The following is a 20615-nucleotide window of genomic DNA, read 5'->3' on the forward strand; positions in this document are numbered from 1 at the left end:
CGATCTTCTTGCTGGGACCATGCTTCCTTTGAGATCTGTGAATGAAAAGCACAAAAAGCCTAAGTAGTAATATCGATTATTAGGTGTTTGCACTGCTCTTGCATATGGGGCCCTACCTCTGAATCAGGCCTTGGGGGCTCCTGCAATATAAATAATTATGTTTATACAGCACCTAGCACAACAGTGCCCCAGTTATGACGGCGGTCCTTTGGCGCTGCCTCAGTGCAAATAAGAATCACCTTAAGGTTTTTGCTCCCTAATGATGTCTCCCTCCCACCCCCCACCCCACCCCCGGGGTGCATGCCTCTGGCAGTTGCGCTAGCGGCGACCCTTGCGGTATGTGGCTGCCTTTGGCAGAGGCACATGAAGGATTTCATTGAGTGTGAAGACAGAGAGCAGAGACAGAAAGCAGAAGGAGGCGGCTGCAGCCTTTGTAGTCGGGGAGGAATGCGGAAATGTTAAAGCACTATGTCAAACTTTTTTGAAACGGGGTCAAGTCACATTCAGCCAGCGTGGGAAAGCGAGGGGAAAAAAAGTTGAGGGGGTGGGCGGGGGGTGGGGGGGTTACGAGCTGCGCTGCCGCCGCTGTTCTCAGAGCAAGCAGGAGCCGACAGAGGCTGGAGGAGCAGCAGCAGCGGGCGGCGCGGAGGGCTGGTTTACGAGCCCCGCACACGGGGGAGCTGCGTGGTGCAGCCTGCAGGGCTTTGATCAGCTGCAGCCTGGTGAACACGGGACGCTGAGTCGCTTTTATTTTTATTTTCCCAGGCAGGGGTGGGGGTGGGAGGCCGAAGCCGATCTGGTTCTGAGTTAAAGATCCCTTGGCAGGAAGGTGCTGCCAGGCTGCTGCGGGAGGATGCGAGCTGAGGGCAGCAGCAGAGCCGAGGAGGAGCAGCTGCTGCAGCTACCTGTGTGGCCTGGGCTGCCGCAGCAGAGACCTGCTGGCGGCATCATCATGTGAATATTTATTACCCGGTTGGGGTCTTCGCTCGCGGTTATCGAATGGGAGGTTTGCCTCGGGGAAGGTTATTTCCCCCCCCCGCGGAAGCTTATCTGGGGCTCGTGCGCCGATCGGGGCAGCTGTGGAGCGGAGCAGGTAATTGGAAGTGGCCATGTGCTTCTCCTGCCATATAGTGTTACTGCCGAACGCCCCGCAGACAGCCCCTGCCCGGCTGGGTGGTTTTGTGGCTAAGGGGGCTTCTCTTCCTTGGTCGGTGTGACTGGGGTTTTCTGGGGAGCCTGCAGTGTGCCCCCCCACACCAGGACGTTCAGCCCTGGCGGTAGGGGTACAGTTTCTGCCGCCCCCCTCCGGCATGTATTCGGGGGGGAGGGAACCGCCGTGCATGTTGCCTGGGCACGAGTCTGTGTTGGGGGGCCGTTCACGCCTGTTTTCTATTTTCGGGTGTTTCAGTGGGATCCCCCAGTGCTTCTTGTCGGGGGAGTCCTCGTCTGCTGCCGCATGCATCCCGATTCGGGGTTGCTTTGGGGGGCCCTCCTTGCACGCATTTTTACTCGGCGGGTGGTTTTGCCCTTCTTCCTGCCCCCCCCCCCATCCCGCAAGCATTCTTGGTGGGAGATTTGTACGAGGGGATTTCCCGAGCATGCAGTCATAAGAAGACGTTTGTTTCTAGGGGATGATTCTGCGCATGCAGCCCTGGTGGTGGGGGTTGTCTGGGGGCTCCCACTGCGGGCGCCTTGGCCTGGTGGTGGGGGGTGTCTGGGGGCTCCCCCTGCGGGCTTCCCCGGTGGTGGGGGCTGTCTGGGGGCTCCCCCTCCGGTGCACGCATTCTTCTCCGTGCAGTAACTTTCCATGGGCGCAGCGCTCGGCCGTTCAGCAATAGCGGCTCTGGCCGATCCCTTGGATCGCTACTAAACGCCGCCGTGGGGCGCGCGGAGCCTGAGGCGCACGCCGCCGCCAGGCCCCTTCTCCCCAACCTCACACGCGCGCCGTGGGAGGCACGGAGCAGTCCCGCCGGCGGGGGCGCCCCTCCGCCTGAGGCACGCAGCGGCCTGGCCTCGCGGGACGTTCTTCCCTAGGGCTGGGCAGCCAGCTGCTGCTCCCGGAGCCAGGCGGTGCCTCCCTTCCGCGGGGCAGGGCGCTGAGCCGCTTCCTCCCCCGCGGGACTCCCTTGCCCACTGGCTGGGGGCATTTCTGCTGTCCCTCCGGGTACTGACCTGCTGCCCCCTCCCTGGGCACTCCCCCCGTCACTGACCTGCTACCCCCTCCCCTGGGCACTTCCCCACCCCCGTCACTGACCTGCTACCCCCTCCCCTGGGCACTTCCCCTCCCCTGGGCACTTCCCCACCCCTACCCCCATCACTGACCTGCTACCGCCTCCCCTGGGCACTCCCCTCCCGCCCCCGTCACTGACCTGCTACCCCCTCCCCTGGGCACTCCCCCCGTCACTGACCTGCTAACCCCTCCCTGGGCACTCCCCCCGTCACTGACCTGCTACCCCCTCCCCTGGGCACTTCCCCACCCCTACCCCCATCACTGACCTGCTACCGCCTCCCCTGGGCACTCCCCTCCCGCCCCCGTCACTGACCTGCTACCCCCTCCCCTGGGCACTCCCCCCGTCACTGACCTGCTAACCCCTCCCTGGGCACTCCCCCCGTCACTGACCTGCTACCCCCTCCCCTGGGCACTTCCCCACCCCTACCCCCATCACTGACCTGCTACCGCCTCCCCTGGGCACTCCCCTCCCACCCCCGTCACTGACCTGCTACCCCCTCCCCTGGGCACTCCCCCCATCACTGACCTGCTACCCCCTCCCCTGGGCACTTCCCCACCCCCACCCCCGTCACTGACCTGCTACCTCCTCCCCTGGGCACTTCCCCACCCCCACCTCCGTCACTGACCTGCTACCTCCTCCCCTGGGCACTTCCCCACCCCCACCCCCGTCACTGATCTGCTATCCCCTCCCCTGGGCACTCCCCTCTTGCCCCCGTCACTGACCTGCTACCCCCTCCCCTGGGCACATCCCCTCCCCTACCCCTGTCACTGACCTGCTACCCTCTCCCCTGGACTCTTCCTCACCTTGGGACTCTGCCCTCCCATCACTGAGCTGCTATCCCCTGCCCTAGGACTCTGTCCGTCCTCGTCACTGAGCTGCTACCTGCTTCTGTAGGACTGCTCGCTCAGCCCACATCCCCAACACTGAGCTGGTACCCCCTGCCCTGGGACTATATCCCACCCCTTATCCTCAGCATTGAGCTGGTACCCACCCTTTCCCTTGGCACTGACTTGCTACCCCTCCCTATGCATTGTTGAACCTACTCTGTAACATATACTGTGCTGGTCATGTCTTGCAGTCCTACAGCATTCCACTTGCTCCCATCATCTGCATCATATTGTGTCCTGCATACATCCATCTCATGAAATAATGTATGTCAGTCTGTTTGGTTTTCTCAGTTATTAAACCATGTAAAGTAAGTGAACTGAAGATGCAGCAGATGCATGTTATGTACAGGGAGAAATGATGCTGGAGAGGAGACAACCCCAGCACTAATGAACTTCTCATGTTTGGTGTTTTTTGTCCCTTAGATCTAACTGGCTTTACCCAGACAATGGTCCCAAAGTCTATATGATAATTGCTGGTGGCTGAGAGAGAGAAGGCATTTTGGGGACTGTATTGAAGCAGAACAAGGGAGCAGGAGGGTGAAATCATCCTGCCTGCTCCTCCAGCAGTGGCAGCTCTGCAAACGGTGTGTGCAGTGCATTTTCAGCAGTAGCAAAGTTCTAGTTTGCAGGAAGCAGCCAGTTCAACAGCAGGACCTGGGGCACTGCAGACACAAGAGAAGAAGCAGCACCAACATGGATAAGGACAGCATGAGCCTGGCTGACCAGCAGTATGAATGTGTGGCTGAGATTGGTGAAGGAGCCTATGGGAAGGTATTCAAGGCCCGAGACTTGAAGAATGGAGGTCGTTTTGTAGCCTTGAAGCGCGTACGGGTACAGACAAGCGAGGAGGGAATGCCACTCTCCACCATCCGTGAGGTGGCAGTATTGAGGCACCTGGAGACCTTTGAGCACCCCAATGTGGTCAGGTGAGGCACTGGAATGGGACCCATGGTCAGCTGAGTTCTAGTTTTGGTACATGGTACAAGGGTGGATTGGATACCAATTCGAGTATATGGGTCGAATGAGCACTAAATTGATACGTGGAGTGTGATATGAGGTTTCGGCCAGGTAAGGATGCTGCCTGCCTGATCTCACCTCATCCTTTTGCTCTGCCTCTCACATACAGGAATCCGTCTCCAGAGACATAGGTGTATGACAGAAATGTTTGAGTGAATGGGCAAGGAGCCATATATACTCTTTGATCTCCGCAGGCACAAGAAGAGGGAATGAAAAGAGAGAACTCCTTTGTCTTGCATATCCACTCTGCCCAACACAGCTGATTTTTGGCAGACCTATTCATTATGAAAGTGGCAGTGGATAATGTAATGTTCCCACCAACTTTAGACAAGGAGTGGGAATTTGTAGGGTTCTAGTTCAGTGTGTTAAGCATAAGCAGGAGAAGTGACCACTTAGGACTACATTTGGGGGGCCTTGTACTAACAGATACAGAAATACAATTTGCAAGCCCTATTTCCAAAGTGTCAAGAAAGGCCCAAGGATTTCCTTATTGTGACTAGTAATTCTGAATACCCAAACCTAAGATTTTGAACAAAGACTGCCTCTGTTATAAGCCTTTATATCTTTACATATTCAACATTGTGCTTATATAATGTGTAGGTCAGTTTTAAGTAGCTTATTAACCCTTGCAGCTTGTGCCCAGGGATGCTGGAAAACTTGAAGAAACTTAGAGGGAATTTTGCTAGGAATGTTTGTGAAGCATAGAAACTATAGAAACTGTCCTCTACTGTGTAATTGTTTTACTAGTAAATGGTTATGCATTTTAAACTTACTGCTGATTTTGGTTAGCCCTGCAATTGTGCAGAGTTTTGGAAAGTTGTTTTGAGTTATTTCTTTCAAATATGTAGAATTCTTTGTTTATCATTAATCTTACTTTATGAACTTTAACAAATGGACAATTTTATAGCAGGTGTACCTGTACATGACGATGTGAAACTTCACTGATCTGCAGTTTAGGTGAGAATGTAACCTTAACAAAAACACCTCCAATATTTGTGCATCAGTTCAAATAATACAACATTAGACAGCAAAATGAAGACATTTCATACTTTTGTGACGCCAAATCTCTTATAGGCTTGGGAAGCTAAAGTACAATATGAAGTTCATGCTGTGAGCCATGTGCCCATTTTAGGGTCTTGAGTTGAGGTTCCATGTTGGAGCTGCAACAGGAGAAGGGAGATTGGGAGTAATTTTTAAAATGCAAAGGTAAATGGATAGAGAAACTCTCATTCTCTTTCTTTTCCAGACATTGTGGCAGTAGAGTCTTATTACTCCAAGGACTGGGTAGGCAAAGGGTTTACATTCTAAAAATAGCTTAGGAAAAACAATGTTTTTTTTTTGTTTTTTTTTTTAAGTGGGAGGGATGTTTTACCTTACTATATGTCTTTTAGATCTCAACTGGACTCCAAGCAGAGATGTCATTGAGGTTAGTGGTGAGGTGTAGACTAGAGTTCACAACTGTGCTGGTTCCGTTGTTTGGATAGTGACAGTTTTTTGATGGCCATCTAGTAATACAGAGGACTAGAAACTTAGTTTAAAATTTTCAGATATGGGTGTTTAAGGTTGGGCAGTTGAAACAAGTGACTTGATTTAGTGTACTGTCTGAGCGGACGCTGTTTCTGTTGACACTAGTAGGAACTGGGGGTGGTCAGAACTTCAGGCCACTTATTTTGGTGCTTAAGTATGGATTTAGGTGCCTAATTTTAGACATTCCCCATTTGAAACTTTTGACCTCTCTTTGTTTAAATGAAAGCCTAGATTGTGTAGAAAAAACTAAAATCCTGGAAATACTTAAATATAAGACATACCTGTGGCATTTTTGTCCCTGCTGGGATCACTCCATGTGCTGTGATCCAGTAAGAAGAGGCTCTGTTCTTGAACCCTCCAATTTTCATGAACACTTTAAATTCAGCAAAATCACAAAGAACAAAATGTCTGAAAAGAGCATGCAAATACAGACTTCTTTTGCTTAGATTAAAATGCACAGCAGCCTCTATTTGGTATTTTACAGGTATATTACAAGTTAAAATATTTACTATAAGATCAAATGAATAATTCATTACCTCCAAGCAACAAGTACTTAACCATGTACTTTTGAATATTTAGTTTTAATAGAAATTTATCTGGAAGAATGTTCCAGGACTTAATTACGTTTTCTTGAAGCCTGCAGCGCTTGCCACGGTCAGCATTTCAGATGCGACAGGTTGGGTCATTATGTACCAGTGAGTTTGGCACCTCTGCAGTACACCTTCTTTCCATCTATTGGAGTAGAAAATAAAAAGCAAGTTCAAGCAGTAGCTCTTCTGGGATGGGAGAAACTTGGTTTAAAAGCATACCTCTGTTTTCATTGGTATCTTTTGAGTAGGTGAAGTTTTAAGTATAGTTTTGGAGTGTTTTGAAATAATTTTCTTTTAATGAAGACTGACTTGTTTGTATAGGAAGGAGCAAAGATTTAAAAGTTTTGATTCCTTTACCAAGCACAGTAGAGGATCTTATCATTTCTTGAGATTAAAGGATTACTTTTTTTTTATTTTGTAAATACACCTGGAAAAAGAAGTGCTGTATATGAAGATCTGTAGTTTCACTCCATAGACCTATCTGCACACAGTTATTAAATGTATTTTGTTCATTACAAATGTTTATTATGTGAATAACTAATCTAGAAACTGGAACTTTGTCAGTATTAGTGAATTAAGATTGTGAAACGTGCAGCATTTTAACACTAAGATAAAAGCTGCATCATTATCAGATAACTAGAATAAAAAATAAAATAGCATTTAAAATCAAGTATTGTTGTGAAGGGGAAATTTTTTCTTTTTCAAAATACTGCAAGCAGTCTGTCTGAGACTTATGAGTGACATGCAAGTATCAAGTATAAACCGGTGTCTGAATAATGAGCTGTGCAAGCCATGAGTTGTTCAATACAAACTCATGATGGCTTTGAGTCAAAATGTAGATAAACTTCAAATAATTGAGCAACACATGATCAGTGCACCTGAACAAATTTGCATCAATCTGCTTGCTCTAGACGATATATATCAACACACCCACAAATGATACAACCTTCAGTTAACAGCAGAAGTTGCCTCTTCCTCTTCAAAATACCACAGGCCCAGTGGAACTGATGTGGTTCTGTTGTTCAGGAATAGCAGGATTTGGGTAGCCCACACAGGGTCATGGACCCCAGCACTGCAAGGGATTTTCCTATATGTCCCCATGCAGTGGTGTTTAGGAGGATGAAAAATGATTGGGCCATAGGATGGCCAGATACTGGAGGCATAGACCTGTTGCTACATGGATTCAGCAGTTACTGGTCTCTGTGGAGCTGGGCTGCAGAAGTGACAAGAGCTACTGCAGACTCAGGATTATCATAGTGGGCTTGCATTTCTTCCCGCAGCCCCCGAGAAACAGTTTGTGCCCAAGCTGACTATTACTCTGCATTGGGATGGTACAGGATTTAACCCGTTAGGCAGAAATTTCACAGTGGGCTGCACTTTTAAATAACCATTAATAACAGCAAAAAACAGCATGGCTTGAAAAATATTTTTTTAATAATTGAGTTTCAGTTCACGTTGTTTCTGTCCTAGCCTATCTTCTCTATGTTTCTACAGTGCAGTGCTGAATCTGTGACATCACGATTGCTTCTACAGCAACAGACAGTGAATTTCATTATGACCTCACTGCAGAATTAAGCAGAAAGAGGAGCTAAGCTGAAAACAAGAAAGAGTTTATAATAGTTAAAAGAAACTGCAGTCCTTGGACACCCAAAATTCCCATTGACTTTGAAGGATTGAGCCTAGATAACTTAAAACTGTAGGAATTGGGATTTAGAAAGTTACAAGCAAAGTACTGTAAAAGGATTGTTTGCTTGTGTAGAAAATGTTCTCCCTTTCACATTTGCCCTGGTATGAAAGTTCCTCTGAGTCAAGGCATTTTATTAAAACCTAAAGACAGATCTGCGTGAGCAAATTTTGTCCTGCATTGCTTTAAAATATTTTGTGTGTTATAACACTTCAGATGTAATTGGTAGTATGATTAAGTTGCTCATCTCGCCCACTGTTCAGGTAGGAAGATGAAATGCTTCATTAAAAATTATTGTATACAGTAGTTAAATCTGGCACAAATTAGTCCAGCACTTATGTAACTTACTGCTGTTCTATTTGGGGGGAAAATGAAGTATATGTAGACAAAGGACAGACTTTGCCAGGAATGAATGACATATTAGATTCAGGAAATTCCTGTGTGTAAAACTGGGAGTATTCCTTGCTGTAATAGATTTGTAAAAAATCTTATGATCACACTGTTAAATTCAGCTCTACATTGTGTTCATTTTATATCTTTCCTGCTATTAATCAGATGATTAGTTTGTTAAAAGTTAATCAGGCTTCATACTGGAAATATGCGTTTAAAGAATGTGCTACAAAAGAGGGACTACTTAGATTCCAAATGTTTTCAAGACCAATATATTTAACAGTTTTAGCAGTGTTCAGAATGTTCAAGGTCCTTAAGCAAACAAAACAAACTCACAAAGCCCTATATTTTTGTTTCTTGGCACTTAACTTTCCCAGAACTCTGGCTTTTTTAGTATTGTTGGGAGTTAACGGGTCTTAAAAGCTCCAGATAGACAAATCCTTATTAGAATTTGGTGATCTGAAATGTGCTCCTGCTGTTAAAAGAATTGTCAAAATTCTGGCACCTTTAGCTTGTATTGACTGAATGCCTCAATTGCCAGACTAACAAGGGCACTCAGCACACAAATACTGAAAATCTCATTTCTGTCTTTTGTTAGTTTCCAAGACATGTAGCCCAGATAATTGACTCTAGCTCTTACATGATGGTTTAGCCAGTTGGAGGCATTACATTATTCAATGATCTCCCTGCAACATGGAGCCAGTCTATAGGAAACCAAATAAGTATCATTCTTTTACTCTATTTGCATAATTTGGCAGTGATTACGGGTCTTTTAATATTGTCCCAAAGGATATAAAATATTAGAAGACACTACTAGCAACTTTGCAAGCTCTGTTCTGTTGGAGAAAAACACAGTTCTCACTCTTCAGGTTGGGTACAGCAAGTCAGATACACTTTATTTCCTCAGCTCTATAGAAAAAGATCAATGTTTGCTTCACTCCCTGTAGACTAGCTCAACATTTCAGAGGTGTTTAATAGTCTGATGCTTCTTGTGGCATTATATTGTAATAGACCACATAAAAATAGAGGATAGAGCCTAACAATAAAAATATAACAGAGTTTTCGGTGTTGAATACCCCTATTTAGCCTGGTTATTGGCAGCATTCAGAACATGTAGTTGCAGAATTTTGATAATTCCCTTTGCAGGGTGATTAACATTTTGTTTTCATGTTTAATTAAAATGATGAAAAGCAAGTACAAGTGGGAGAGGAATTTTAAAACAGAAGCTAATATTCTGTTTTTTACTTCCAGTTTGTGGGGATGTTAACACTGTCTGTCTGGTAATAAGTTTTAAAGGACCGTCTACTGAAGCCATTCAGAAGTTCCATCCTTTAAAGTGTAACAGTTCTATTTTAGGGGGCGGTAGTCTCCAGTGAATTCTATTTCCTTCCTTCCTTGCTTTTACTGCCAAACTAATGTTATAACTTTTAGTGTGTAACATCACTCCGACAGGTCAACATTGTGCAATCAATTTATTTTTTATAGAACTCCTTATGTGATGTATGACAAGCCACTAAAGAGAGAGAGAGAGAAATTAGTACATTTATATTGTCGGAATCTGAGATTCTCAGAAGGCAGAAAGAGTAAGCTAATGTGCAAAGATGGAGGAAAGTAAAAGAAAAGGAAACTGAAATTTAAGAGCATGGTAAAACTAAAAGGTAATTATCGCTGCACATTAGTTTCAATTAGAGAAGAATGGGAGTATGAAATAATGTGAGGGAAGGGAAAGATGAGTGGGATTCAGAGTCAAACTAACGCAAACAAGATGGTCCTCAGGCAAGATTTGAAGAGAGGAAGTGGCTGGAAGGAAGGGAGAAAGTCCCAGATTTATAGGGCAAAGTGAAAAGAGCGACCCTCCCCAACTCTGGAAAGTTATGTGGAGATGGAGAGCAGAGAACGAGAGTGGAGAAAGGGAGAGTAACCAAATGAGAGAATCAGTGGCTGTAATATTAATGAACAAGTGAGAGTTTGGGAAACAATGAGAACAATTTTGAATTGGATCTGCAGATGGCTAGGATTTGGAGAAGCCTGTAAAGGTAAATGAGGACAGGGGATATGGCCCCAATTCCTGAAATAAGAGGAAAAACCTCATGCAATCAGTTTGAAACCCCTGTAGTTCAGATAATAGGCACTTAGGGAGATCCCAAATGACCATCTATTCTACCTGTGTGTGTAGAGTGTTTACAAATAGACTAAGTAAGTGATGATGAAGCTTGAATACATATCCATGAGAAGCAGGGGCAAGATAAGGCTGAATAAGGAAAAGGAGGTTGAAGATGTAGTTCAAGGCTTGGAAAATCCACTTGCATGGGGTGAGTACAAGCTTTTTTGAGTGAGTGTTATTAACATGTTTTTAGTGAAAGTTTCCATGGAGAATGATATAGTGTGGTAAAAATACCCCTCACACTGGAAAACTTTATATCATGAGCTCTTCACGTGATGAGAACACGAATGTTTGTTGATTAACTGACACTAATGTGTGTGCCATAAAAATACCATTAGTCATGTCCCATCCATATTGTTGAGTTGTGTTAATTTGCTTACTTATACATTCTAGCCTTAGAAAAGTAAAGGTAACAAAATATTCCTCAAAATTATTTTTTGAAATCAAAGTTCTTATTTATGTAAGGACCAATTATATCATCCCTACTCATGCTGAATTCAACAGGATTGCTCATTGAGATGATGTGTGTCATCATGGTGATGCTACTGGAGTCATAGAGCTTAAACTAGGTGTCTTATTGACATATAGGACAACAACAGGTCTCTGCCCTAAAAGTCAACCAGAAGATGACTTAAGTTACCAAAATGAAGGTTTGTCCAAATTATACCAATTCACTAGTATCAGTGGAATTGCACCTATAATAAATTGTGCCTATTGTATTTTGAAAATAGTTCAGAGCACCCTTGTGTGAATGCTGTTATTCTTTACGTCCTGCTAGTTTAACAGAAACAAGTGGTTTGTTTTTAGTGAAGCAGACTGAAAGCTAAACCCACCATGAATTCATCTTTGCAGGAATTTCCCATGTTTAATGATTTAACTGACAAATTCTACATACAGATGAATCATTACAAGTTTAATTGAAGCTTGTTCTAAAAGTCCAAATTCAATATTACTCAGTGTAGAACGGTAAGTATTTTGACAGAGACAGGAAGTGAGAAACAGGTCTGTTTTTTTTTTTTTTCTTAATTTGCTATGATGTTTTAGCTAAATCTTTTAATATATCTAGTTTCAGAGTAGCAGTCGTGTTAGTCTGTATCTGCAAAAAGAAAAGGAGTACTTGTGGCGCTCAACAAATAAATTTGTTAGTCTCTAAGGTGCCACAAGTACTCCTTTTTTAATATATCTAGTTGACACTCTGGTCACTAGGATAAATGACTCAAGGTATCTGTTGCTATTTAACACTTCTAGGGAATTCCCCCCCTTTCCCCAAAATTAGCTAATTTATATACTGGAAATTTCAATACATTGTTCACAGTTTAAGTCAGCATATTTCTAGGAGCTTTTTGTGAATGTAATTCTTAGCTGTGCTGATGCTTTTGTTTCTCTTCATCTCTGGAGCCAGCACTGTACTGTAAGGATAGAATTCTATTGCTATTTTTTCCCCACATTTGATGTGGTAGTTTGCATACAGCTGCAGTTACCTTTGAAAGGAACATTTGGCTGGTTTAGTTTGATTAGAGCAAACCACCTCAATCATTTCTAGACCAAGAGCGTTTTTATTTTAATTTGGCAGTGGGAGTTGGGAATGTACTGACTGTACTCAGATATGTGGGGGAGTGGTAAAGGGGATACACAACTGACGGCTGAAATGAAACAGCCTTAGTGGAATTTATTTACCAAAAAAATCCACATAAAGCTGTTGTTCCACAGGTTTTAGGTCTCAGTACAAAAAAGCATTTATACTGAAGCCACTGATGATTACATTTTACCTTCCATCTTTATGGAAGGAATTTTGAAGAGTATTTGTGAAAGCTGCCACAAGAAATTGTTGGAAATACTGTAGCATGATAATAAGGTGTTTTAAAATCTAATTTACCAAAAAAGCTTTGAACAAAAGTTCAATGGAAAAATAAATTCAGAACCTGAAAATTTTTTAATCTATTCATTATTAATAAACACTAAAAGCTATAGCACCAAAATTTGGAGTTAAAAATATAACTATGGAAAAATAGGTTTGGGGTTTTTTTTAGAGAATACATACTTTTTTTTTTTTTTTTTGTCCCACCTCCCGCTCCTGCCACATGTTATGATGCAGTCTTGTCATGTCAGAGCTAAAATTACATCCTTTTAGTAGCATTAGTATAAGGTTCCGTAATTCAATCATACTTCTAGCTTTGAGTCTAACCCCTCTCTCTCCCCTAATGTAAATGGCAACTGTATTTTATGCATTTTACTTTAGCAGAGATAAATGACATTCTTAAAATTATACTAATAGCTAATTTTTGTTTAAATTTTCCTCATTGATGACCAAATAATTCCCCCAGATCAACATTTGCGGAATTCTAGAATCCCAGTATGTGTTTCCTGAGAAAGTTTGGAGTCCACCCCTGCAACAGTAGTACTGGACAGCGTCCTCCAGAAAATGCTGGATTTTCTGCCTTCGTGCTCCCAAATTGAGGCTTGTTTGACCAAAATCAGAAGGTTTAGGTTAGTCCTATCTTGTGTCAAAAACAGGTGGATCTTGAGCCTGCTGAATGAGCATAACTGGCAATATAGTACTTATCATTTTGAGCCCCCTGAGATAGGTAGCTACTCCAGAGATGGATACATTTTTACACATTTTCCAGCTAAATCAGAAATCCAAATATAAAATATATTCCCTAGGGAATTGTCTAGTCAAATTTTAAATGTCCCAAGTTATTGGGTTCCCTTTCCTCAAGCAACTATTCTACAATATAATAGATGTCACATCTGGAAGTTTTTTCTGATATTCCACCAACTTTTTCCCTTTTTTTAATCCTACTCCATTACTCCCACTTATATCCCTTTTTAAAACCATAAGTAATTATTCTCCCACCTTAGTATTTCCAATCATCAAGTATTTGAAAACTTATGTTATCCTGCACACTTCTTAAGCTATAGCTACTATGCTGTATTTTTAACCTTTATGTAAATCCTTTCAGCGCACTAATCATTTGATGCTTTTTGCTGAATTTTCTAATTGGTTTATCTTTCTGGTAATGTGGTGCCCTGTATTGAATGTTGTGTTCCAGGTACAGTCACTCTAGAGTTGTATATGCCTCCTTATTCTGTGAAGGAATATTTCTGTATCTACAGTCTAGAATTGCGCTAGCCTTTTTGGTTGCCGTATCACATAGTAAACTTCTGTCTAATTGGTTGCTCGCTATCATCTCTAGATCGCGCTCAGCATTACTGATATCCAGTTTTCTCCGTGACATTGAATATCATTGTCTTCCATTATTTTTTCCGATAGGCAGTGAGTTGCGTTTTTCCAAATTGAATCTCACTCTGTTTGTTCTCTCATATTTATAAACATTCTAGTTTCTTTTATGTTTATCTTCAGTGACAATATGCAACAGCACAATTTACCATCATCTGCAAATATGCTGCTTATTCAGTCTTTCGGAATTGTTAATAAAGGCACGACAGAACACCAGTCCCTGTGGTTTCTCATTAGAAACCTGCCATCAACTTGATACATTGCTGTTTATCATTACCCTTTACTTAATAACTACCAGAAAGTTTTCAATACATCTGTCTTTGTTTGAACTAATTATGAGAATTAGATTTTTTGCAAGATCAACACTTCGTTAATCTCCAAGGTTGGGATTTTCAAAGGGGCCCAAAGGAGTTGAGTTGAGCGCCTAACTCCCTTCAGCCCCTTTGAAAATTCCAGCCTAAATATATCATGTCCCCCATGTTCCCTTTATCCACTAACCTTGTAATTTAATTTTAAACAGCAAGCCAGGTTATCTTATTGCTGCTTATTGTTCATGTTCCTATATCCTCTAGAAGTCATTCTCTCTCTCTCTCTCTCTCTCTTTGTTTATTTTATTAAATTGGACTACAACATCTGTTAGGGATGTCAATAATACAAAAAGAACTCTCTATCGAGTAGTAAGAGATAAAGACAGAAATTACAGGAACTGGAGGAGGGATAAGTTGATATCACAGTAGTACATTTGGGGAAAGTAATGGGGAGTTGGACAATAAAACATTTGACCCAAAATAAAAACTATACATGTCTGTACACAATGCAGAAAGCTTAAAGCCAAAATAAGTTATTAGAATGCCTAACAAGGACATCTTCATGAGCCATTTCTGAAATGTAGTGAAATGACAAAAATTGCTGGGATGTTGTGATATATGGCTATATACTTTACCGGAGGTGAAGCAGTAGCAATGTATCCTAAAGATTCCATAGAATGTAATGAGATAAAATTGTGAGTGGAAAAGACAGTGCTGCAAAATCTGTGTAAATAAAAATCCCAAATCATAAAAATACAAATATACTCATTTGGTTGTTCTACCAGTCTCCAGATCAAGAAAAGGATATTGAGTGTGCAATGTTACATTCAGCTGCCTCTTCAGTCTCTAATAAAACAGTAAACATGGGTGACATCAACTACCCACATATAAACTGGACAAATAAAGGGTAACATTTAAAGAAAAGTGTTCTTGACACATTAAATGGTTGCTGCTTTGAGCAGCAAGTTCTAGTGTACAGAGGAAGAGAGGATATTCTCAACATAGTCCTTCGTAACTCACAGGAGTTGGTTTAAGAAATATTGAACCATTAAGTAACAGCGTTCACGATATAATTAAATTCAGTATCTTTGGAGAAGGGGACTGTACCAAAAAACTAGCACAGTGATGCTAAACTTTAGAAAGGAGGGGCTTAAGAAAAACGAGAGAGCTGTTCAAAAAGGCCCTAAAGTCAACATTAGGGAATTAACATGCTTAGAGTTATCATGGCAGCTACTTAAGGGTTTCATAACATAGTCACAGAAGGCATGTGTATCCTTAAATGAAACAGGGCGACCATGCAAAAACTATATGGTTAAATTGTACGGTTCAAGAGGGTATTCAAGCCAAACAAGCATCCTTTGAGAAACAGAAATGTAGCCCAAATGAGGCCCACAGGCAGGAGCATAAATTATGGCAAGTAAAATGTCAGATGGAAATTAGGATGGTTAGTAGGGAATTTGAAGAACACATAGACAAAGATATGAAATTAATAACAAAAATTCTTTTAGTATATGAGAAGCAGGATCCCTGAGGAAATCAGTGGGCATGCTGGACCACCAGGAAATAAAGGAAGCAATCAAGGAGAAAAAGGATATTACAGAGGACCCTATTTCTTTGCATCAGCCTTTACAGAGGTTGCTGGATGATACCTACTCTATTCTGTGTGACAGGTTCATGCCAGATGGCTACAAGAGAGTGGTCGAAGGTAGATACATTAGTCCCAGATTAAGCAGGTCCCTTTTCCCTGGGTAAAATAACAGGGACTATTCCAGAACACTCAGGAACTTGCTAGAACCAGTTAAGACAGGCAGGCTAATTAGGACACCTGGAGCCAATTGGGAAGCTGCTAGAATCAATTAAGGCTAATCAGGGTACCTGGTTTAAAAAGGACCTCACTTCAGTCAGTGAGGTGTGTGTGCAAGGAGCTGGGAGCAAGAGGCACCAGGAGCTGAGAGTGGGAAGGTGTACTGCTGGAGGACTGAGGAGTACAAGCGTTATCAGACACCAGGAGGAAGGTCCTGTGGTGAGGTTAAAGAAGGTGTTGGGAGGAAGCCATGGGGAAGTAGCCCAGGGAATTGTAGCTGTCACGCAGCTGTTACAGGAAACACTCTAGACAGCTGCAATCCACAGAGCCCTGGGCTGGAACCCAGGGTAGAGGGCGGGCCTGGGTTCCCCCCACAACCTCCCAACTCCTGATCAGACACAGGAGGTGTTGACCTGGACTGTGGGTTCCACCAGAGGGGAAGGTCTCTGGTATGTTCCCCGACCCACTTGGTGGATCATCAGAGACTGCAGGGATTGTTCTTCTTCCTTTTCCCCATGCTGGCCAGTGATGAGGTTAGCTGAGTGACCAGCAGATTTGAGCCATGAAAGTGGCCAAACTGAGGGCTGCCATGAATCTCTGAGGAGAGCAAATCTGCCAATAAGTGCAGGGCCCACCAAGGCAGAGGAGGAACTTTGTCACATCAGGTAGTAAAAATGAGGTAATGGCAGAGGAGTAGATGAGTCCATATGATGTACACACTCCTAACTCATGCGCTGTGTCTAGTGTGTTTTTGGCATAAAAAAGGCAGAAGGGTAAATGGTGCGGGCAGAAGGGGAGGCCATGGATGGGTCTCCTTGCTCCTACTTCTGGACCCCAGACTTCAGCATACAGCAGTCATTTTCATAAAATCATAGAAATGTAGGGGCTGGAATGGACCTACAGAGGTCATCTAGTTCACATTGGGGCAGGCCCAAGATTATACTAGGTTATTCCCGATACGTGTTTGTCTAACCAGATCTTAAAAATATCCAATGATGGGGATTTTACAACCTTACTTGGATAACTTGCATCTAGGCCCTGGTCTACATTACGAGTTTAGGTCGAATTTCGCAGAGTTAAGTCGATTTAACCCTGCACACGACCAAGCCTCTTTTGTTGACTTAAAGGGCTCTTAAAATCAATTTCTGTACTCCTCTCCGGCGAGGGGAGTAGCGCTAAAATCAACCTTGCTCGATCGAATTTGAGGTAGTGTGGACGCAATTGGACGGGTTTTGGCCTCCGGGAGCTATCCCAGAGTGCTCCATTATGACCGCTCTGGACAGCACTCTCAACTCAGATGTAATGGCCCGGTAGACAGGAAAAGCCCTGGGAACTTTTCAGTTTCATTTTCTGTTTGGCCAGCGTGGTGAGCTGATCAGCACAGGTGACCATGGAGTCCCAGAATTGCAAAAGAGCTCAGGCATGGACCGAACGGGAGGTACTGGATCTGATCGCTGTATGGGGAGAAGAATCCATGCAGACAGAACTCTGTTCCAAAAGAGGAAATGCCAATATATTTGCCAAAATCTCCAAGGGCATGATGGACAGAAGTACACACAGCAGTGCCGCGTGAAAGTTAAGGAGCTGAGGCAAGCCTACCAAAAAACAAAGGATGCAAACGGTCACTCTGGGTCAGAGCCCCATACGTGCCGCTTTTATGATGAGCTGCATGCAATTCTAGGGAGTGCCCCTACCACTACCCCACCACTGTCCGTGGACACCTGCAAGGGGGGATTCTCACGCAACAGAGATGAGGATTTTGTGGATGAGGAGGTGCTTGAGGCTAGCATACAGCAGGCAAGCGGAGAATCCCTTCTCCCCGGCAGCCAGGAACTGTTCATCACCCTGAAGCCAATACCCTCCCAACCCTCCCAAGGCGGGCTCCCTGACCATGAAGCCCGAGAAGGCACTTCTGGTAAGTGTACCTTTGTAAATATAATACAGGGTTTAAAAGCAAGTGTGTTTAATGATTAATTTGCTCTGAAGACTTGAGATGCATTTGCGGCCAGTATAACTACTGGAAAAGTCTGTTACCGTGTCTGGGGATGGAGCGGAAATCCTCCAGGGACATGTCCATGAAGTTCTCCTGGAGAACTCTAAAAGCCTTTGCAGGTTTCTGGGGAGGTCAGCCTTATTCCGTCCTCCACGGTAGGACACTTTTACCACACCAAGCCAATAGCACGTAGTCTGGAATCATTGCAGAACAAAGCATTGTAGCGAATGGGCCTGGGCTTTGGTGGCATTCAAGCAACATCCGTTCTTTATCTCTTTGTGTTCACCTCAGGAGAGTGATATCATTCATGGTCACCTGGTTCAAATACGGGAAATTTGTTTAAGGGGACATTCAGAGGTGCCCGTTCCTGCTGGCTGAAAAGAAATCATCCCTGCTGTTAGCCATGCAGTGGGGGGAGGCCCGTTCATGCTGAGCTATTCGCATTTGGCTGACAGGGATCTTCCCTGATACTAGCCACGCGATGGTGGTGGTGGTGGGGTGGGGATGAAGCTAATTGGGTGCGGGGGGGGGGCGGGGTTGGGTTGTGCTGCACATTCACCCTAAATCCGCAGCCCCTCCTTTTAAATGGCCAACCCAGCAGGCTTTGCTTGGTATGGGAAAGGAGGGCGCTGCTGTTTGAAACCATTCCCACATGTTATGAAGGTTGAAGAAGCCGAAACCCTTTGCCTTACCATGGCTGCCTGCAAGCTGAATTCTGTTGCCCAGCCGAGCATGTGTGATGTCTCACACCAAACCAGCAGGCACTCAATATAAGAGGCAAAATGCGACCTTGTACCAAAAGCACATGTGCTATGTAATGTGAATCGCTTGCTTCGGTATGAAATAGTCTTCCCTTTGTTTTCTAAAATGTATCTTTTTAAATACTACTCTCCCTTTTTTTTTCCTCCTGCAGCTGCAAATGTTTCTACGCTCCCCCTATCATCTCTGTCCCAGAGGCTAACGCAGATTAGAAGGTGAAAAAAACGCACTTGCGATGACATGTTCTCAGAGCTCATGCAGTCCTCCAGCACTGAAAGAGCTCAGCAGAATGCTTGGAGGCAAACAATGGCAGAGTCCAGGAAAGCGTTAAATGAATGCGATGAGAGGAGGCAGGATGCAATGCTGAGCCTAATGGGGGAGCAAACTGACATGCTCAGGTGTCTGGTGGAACTGCAGGAAAGACAGCAGGAGCACAGACTGCCACTGCAGCCCATGTATAACTGCCTGCCCTCCTCCCCAACTTCCATATCCTCCTCACCTAGACGCCCAAGAATGTACGGGCACCCAGCCACTCCACCCCAGAGGATTCCCCAAGCAACAGAAGACTGGCATTCAATAAGTTTTTGAACTGTAGTGTGACCTTATCCTTCCCTCCTCCCCTCATCCACCACTCCACCTGGTGCTTCCCTCCTCACCCACCCCTCCCGGGCTACCTTGCGAGTTTTCCCCCTATTTGTGTGATGAATTAATAAAGAGTCATTATTTTTTCAAAATCATGCACTTTATTGCTTCTGAAAGCGGTGATTGAAGGGGGGAGGTCAGTTGGCTTACAGGGAAGTAGAGTCAACCAAGCGGGTGGGTTTTCATCAAGGAGAAACAAACAGAACACACAGAACTGTCATACTGTAGCCTGGCCAGTCATGAAACTGGTTTTCAAAGCTTCTCTGATGAGCAGGGCGCCCAGCTGTGCTCTTCTAATCGCTCTGGTGTCTGGCTGTGCATAATCGGCCGCCAGGCGATTTGCCTCAACCTCCCACCTCGCCATAAATGTCTCCCCCTTACTCTCACAGATATTGTGGAGCACACAGGAAGCAGCAATAACAGTGGGAATATTGGTTTCGCTGAGGTCTAACCTAGTCAGTAAACTGCTCCAGCGTGCTTTTAAAGTCCAACTGCACATTCTACCACCATTCTGCACTTGCTCAGCCTACAGTTGAACTGCTCCTTACTACTGTCCAGGGTGCCTGTGTATGGCTTCATAAGCCATGGCATTAAGGGGTAGGCTGGGTCCCCAAGGATAACTATAGGCATTTCAACATCCCCAACGGTAATTTTCTGCTCTGGGAAGTAAGTTCCTTCCTGCAGCTGTTCAAACAGACCAGAGTTCCTGAAGATGCGAGCGTCTTGCACCTTTCCCAGCTATCCCATGTTGATGTCGGTGAAACGTCCCTTGTGATCCACCAGTGCTTGCAGCACCATTGAAAAGTACCCCTTGCGGTTTATGTACTGGCTGCCAAGGTGGTCCGGTCCCAAAATAGGGATATGCGTTCTGTCTATCGCCCCACCACAGTTAGGGAACCCCATTGCAGCAAAGCCATCCACTATGACTTGCACATTTCCCAGAGTCAGTATCTTTGAAAGCAGCAGCTCAATGATTGCGTTGTCTGCTTGGATCACAGCAGCTCCCACAGTAGATTTGCCCACTCCAAATTGATTCCCGACTGACCAGTAGCTGTCTGGCGTTGCAAGCTTCCAGAGGGCTATCACCACTTGCTTGTGAACTGTGAGGGCTGCTCTCATCTTGGTATTCTTGTGCTTCAGGGCAGGGGAAAGCAAGTCACAAAGTTCCGTGAAAGTGCCCTTACAGATGCAAAAGTTTCACAGCCACTGGGAATCATCCCAGACCCGCAACACTGTGCACTTCCACCAGTCTGTGCTTGTTTCCCGAGCCCAGAATCAGCATTCCACGGCATGAACCTGCCCCATTACCACCATGATGTCCAAATTGCCAGGGCCTGTGCTTTGAGAGAAGTCTGTGTCCATATCCTCATCACTACTG

The 20615-nt window shown here is 44.5% G+C and overlaps 1 protein-coding gene across 5 annotated transcripts in view; it reads left to right on the top strand.

Moving 5' to 3' along the window:
- The first annotated feature begins 375 nt into the window (after window positions 1-375).
- The window catches only part of CDK6 (cyclin dependent kinase 6), a 198353-nt gene continuing 178113 nt past the window's right edge, over window positions 376-20615 (top strand). The window contains exons 1-3 of one of the 5 annotated variants that reach the window (XM_037890688.2): window positions 2056-2164; window positions 3310-3426; window positions 3542-4044. In XM_037890688.2, coding sequence (XP_037746616.1) covers window positions 3812-4044 — 233 coding nt within the window. In that variant the 5' untranslated portion in view covers window positions 2056-2164; window positions 3310-3426; window positions 3542-3811. Of the gene's footprint in view, window positions 1094-1147; window positions 1278-1967; window positions 2165-3309; window positions 3427-3541; window positions 4045-20615 lie in introns of those variants that run through there. The other 4 variants (XM_043541203.1, XM_027822721.3, XM_043541202.1 and 1 more) reach the window with 4 other exon arrangements.

The sequence above is a fragment of the Chelonia mydas genome, chromosome 2, assembly GCF_015237465.2.
Source record: "Chelonia mydas isolate rCheMyd1 chromosome 2, rCheMyd1.pri.v2, whole genome shotgun sequence".
Taxonomy (NCBI): domain Eukaryota; kingdom Metazoa; phylum Chordata; order Testudines; family Cheloniidae; genus Chelonia; species Chelonia mydas.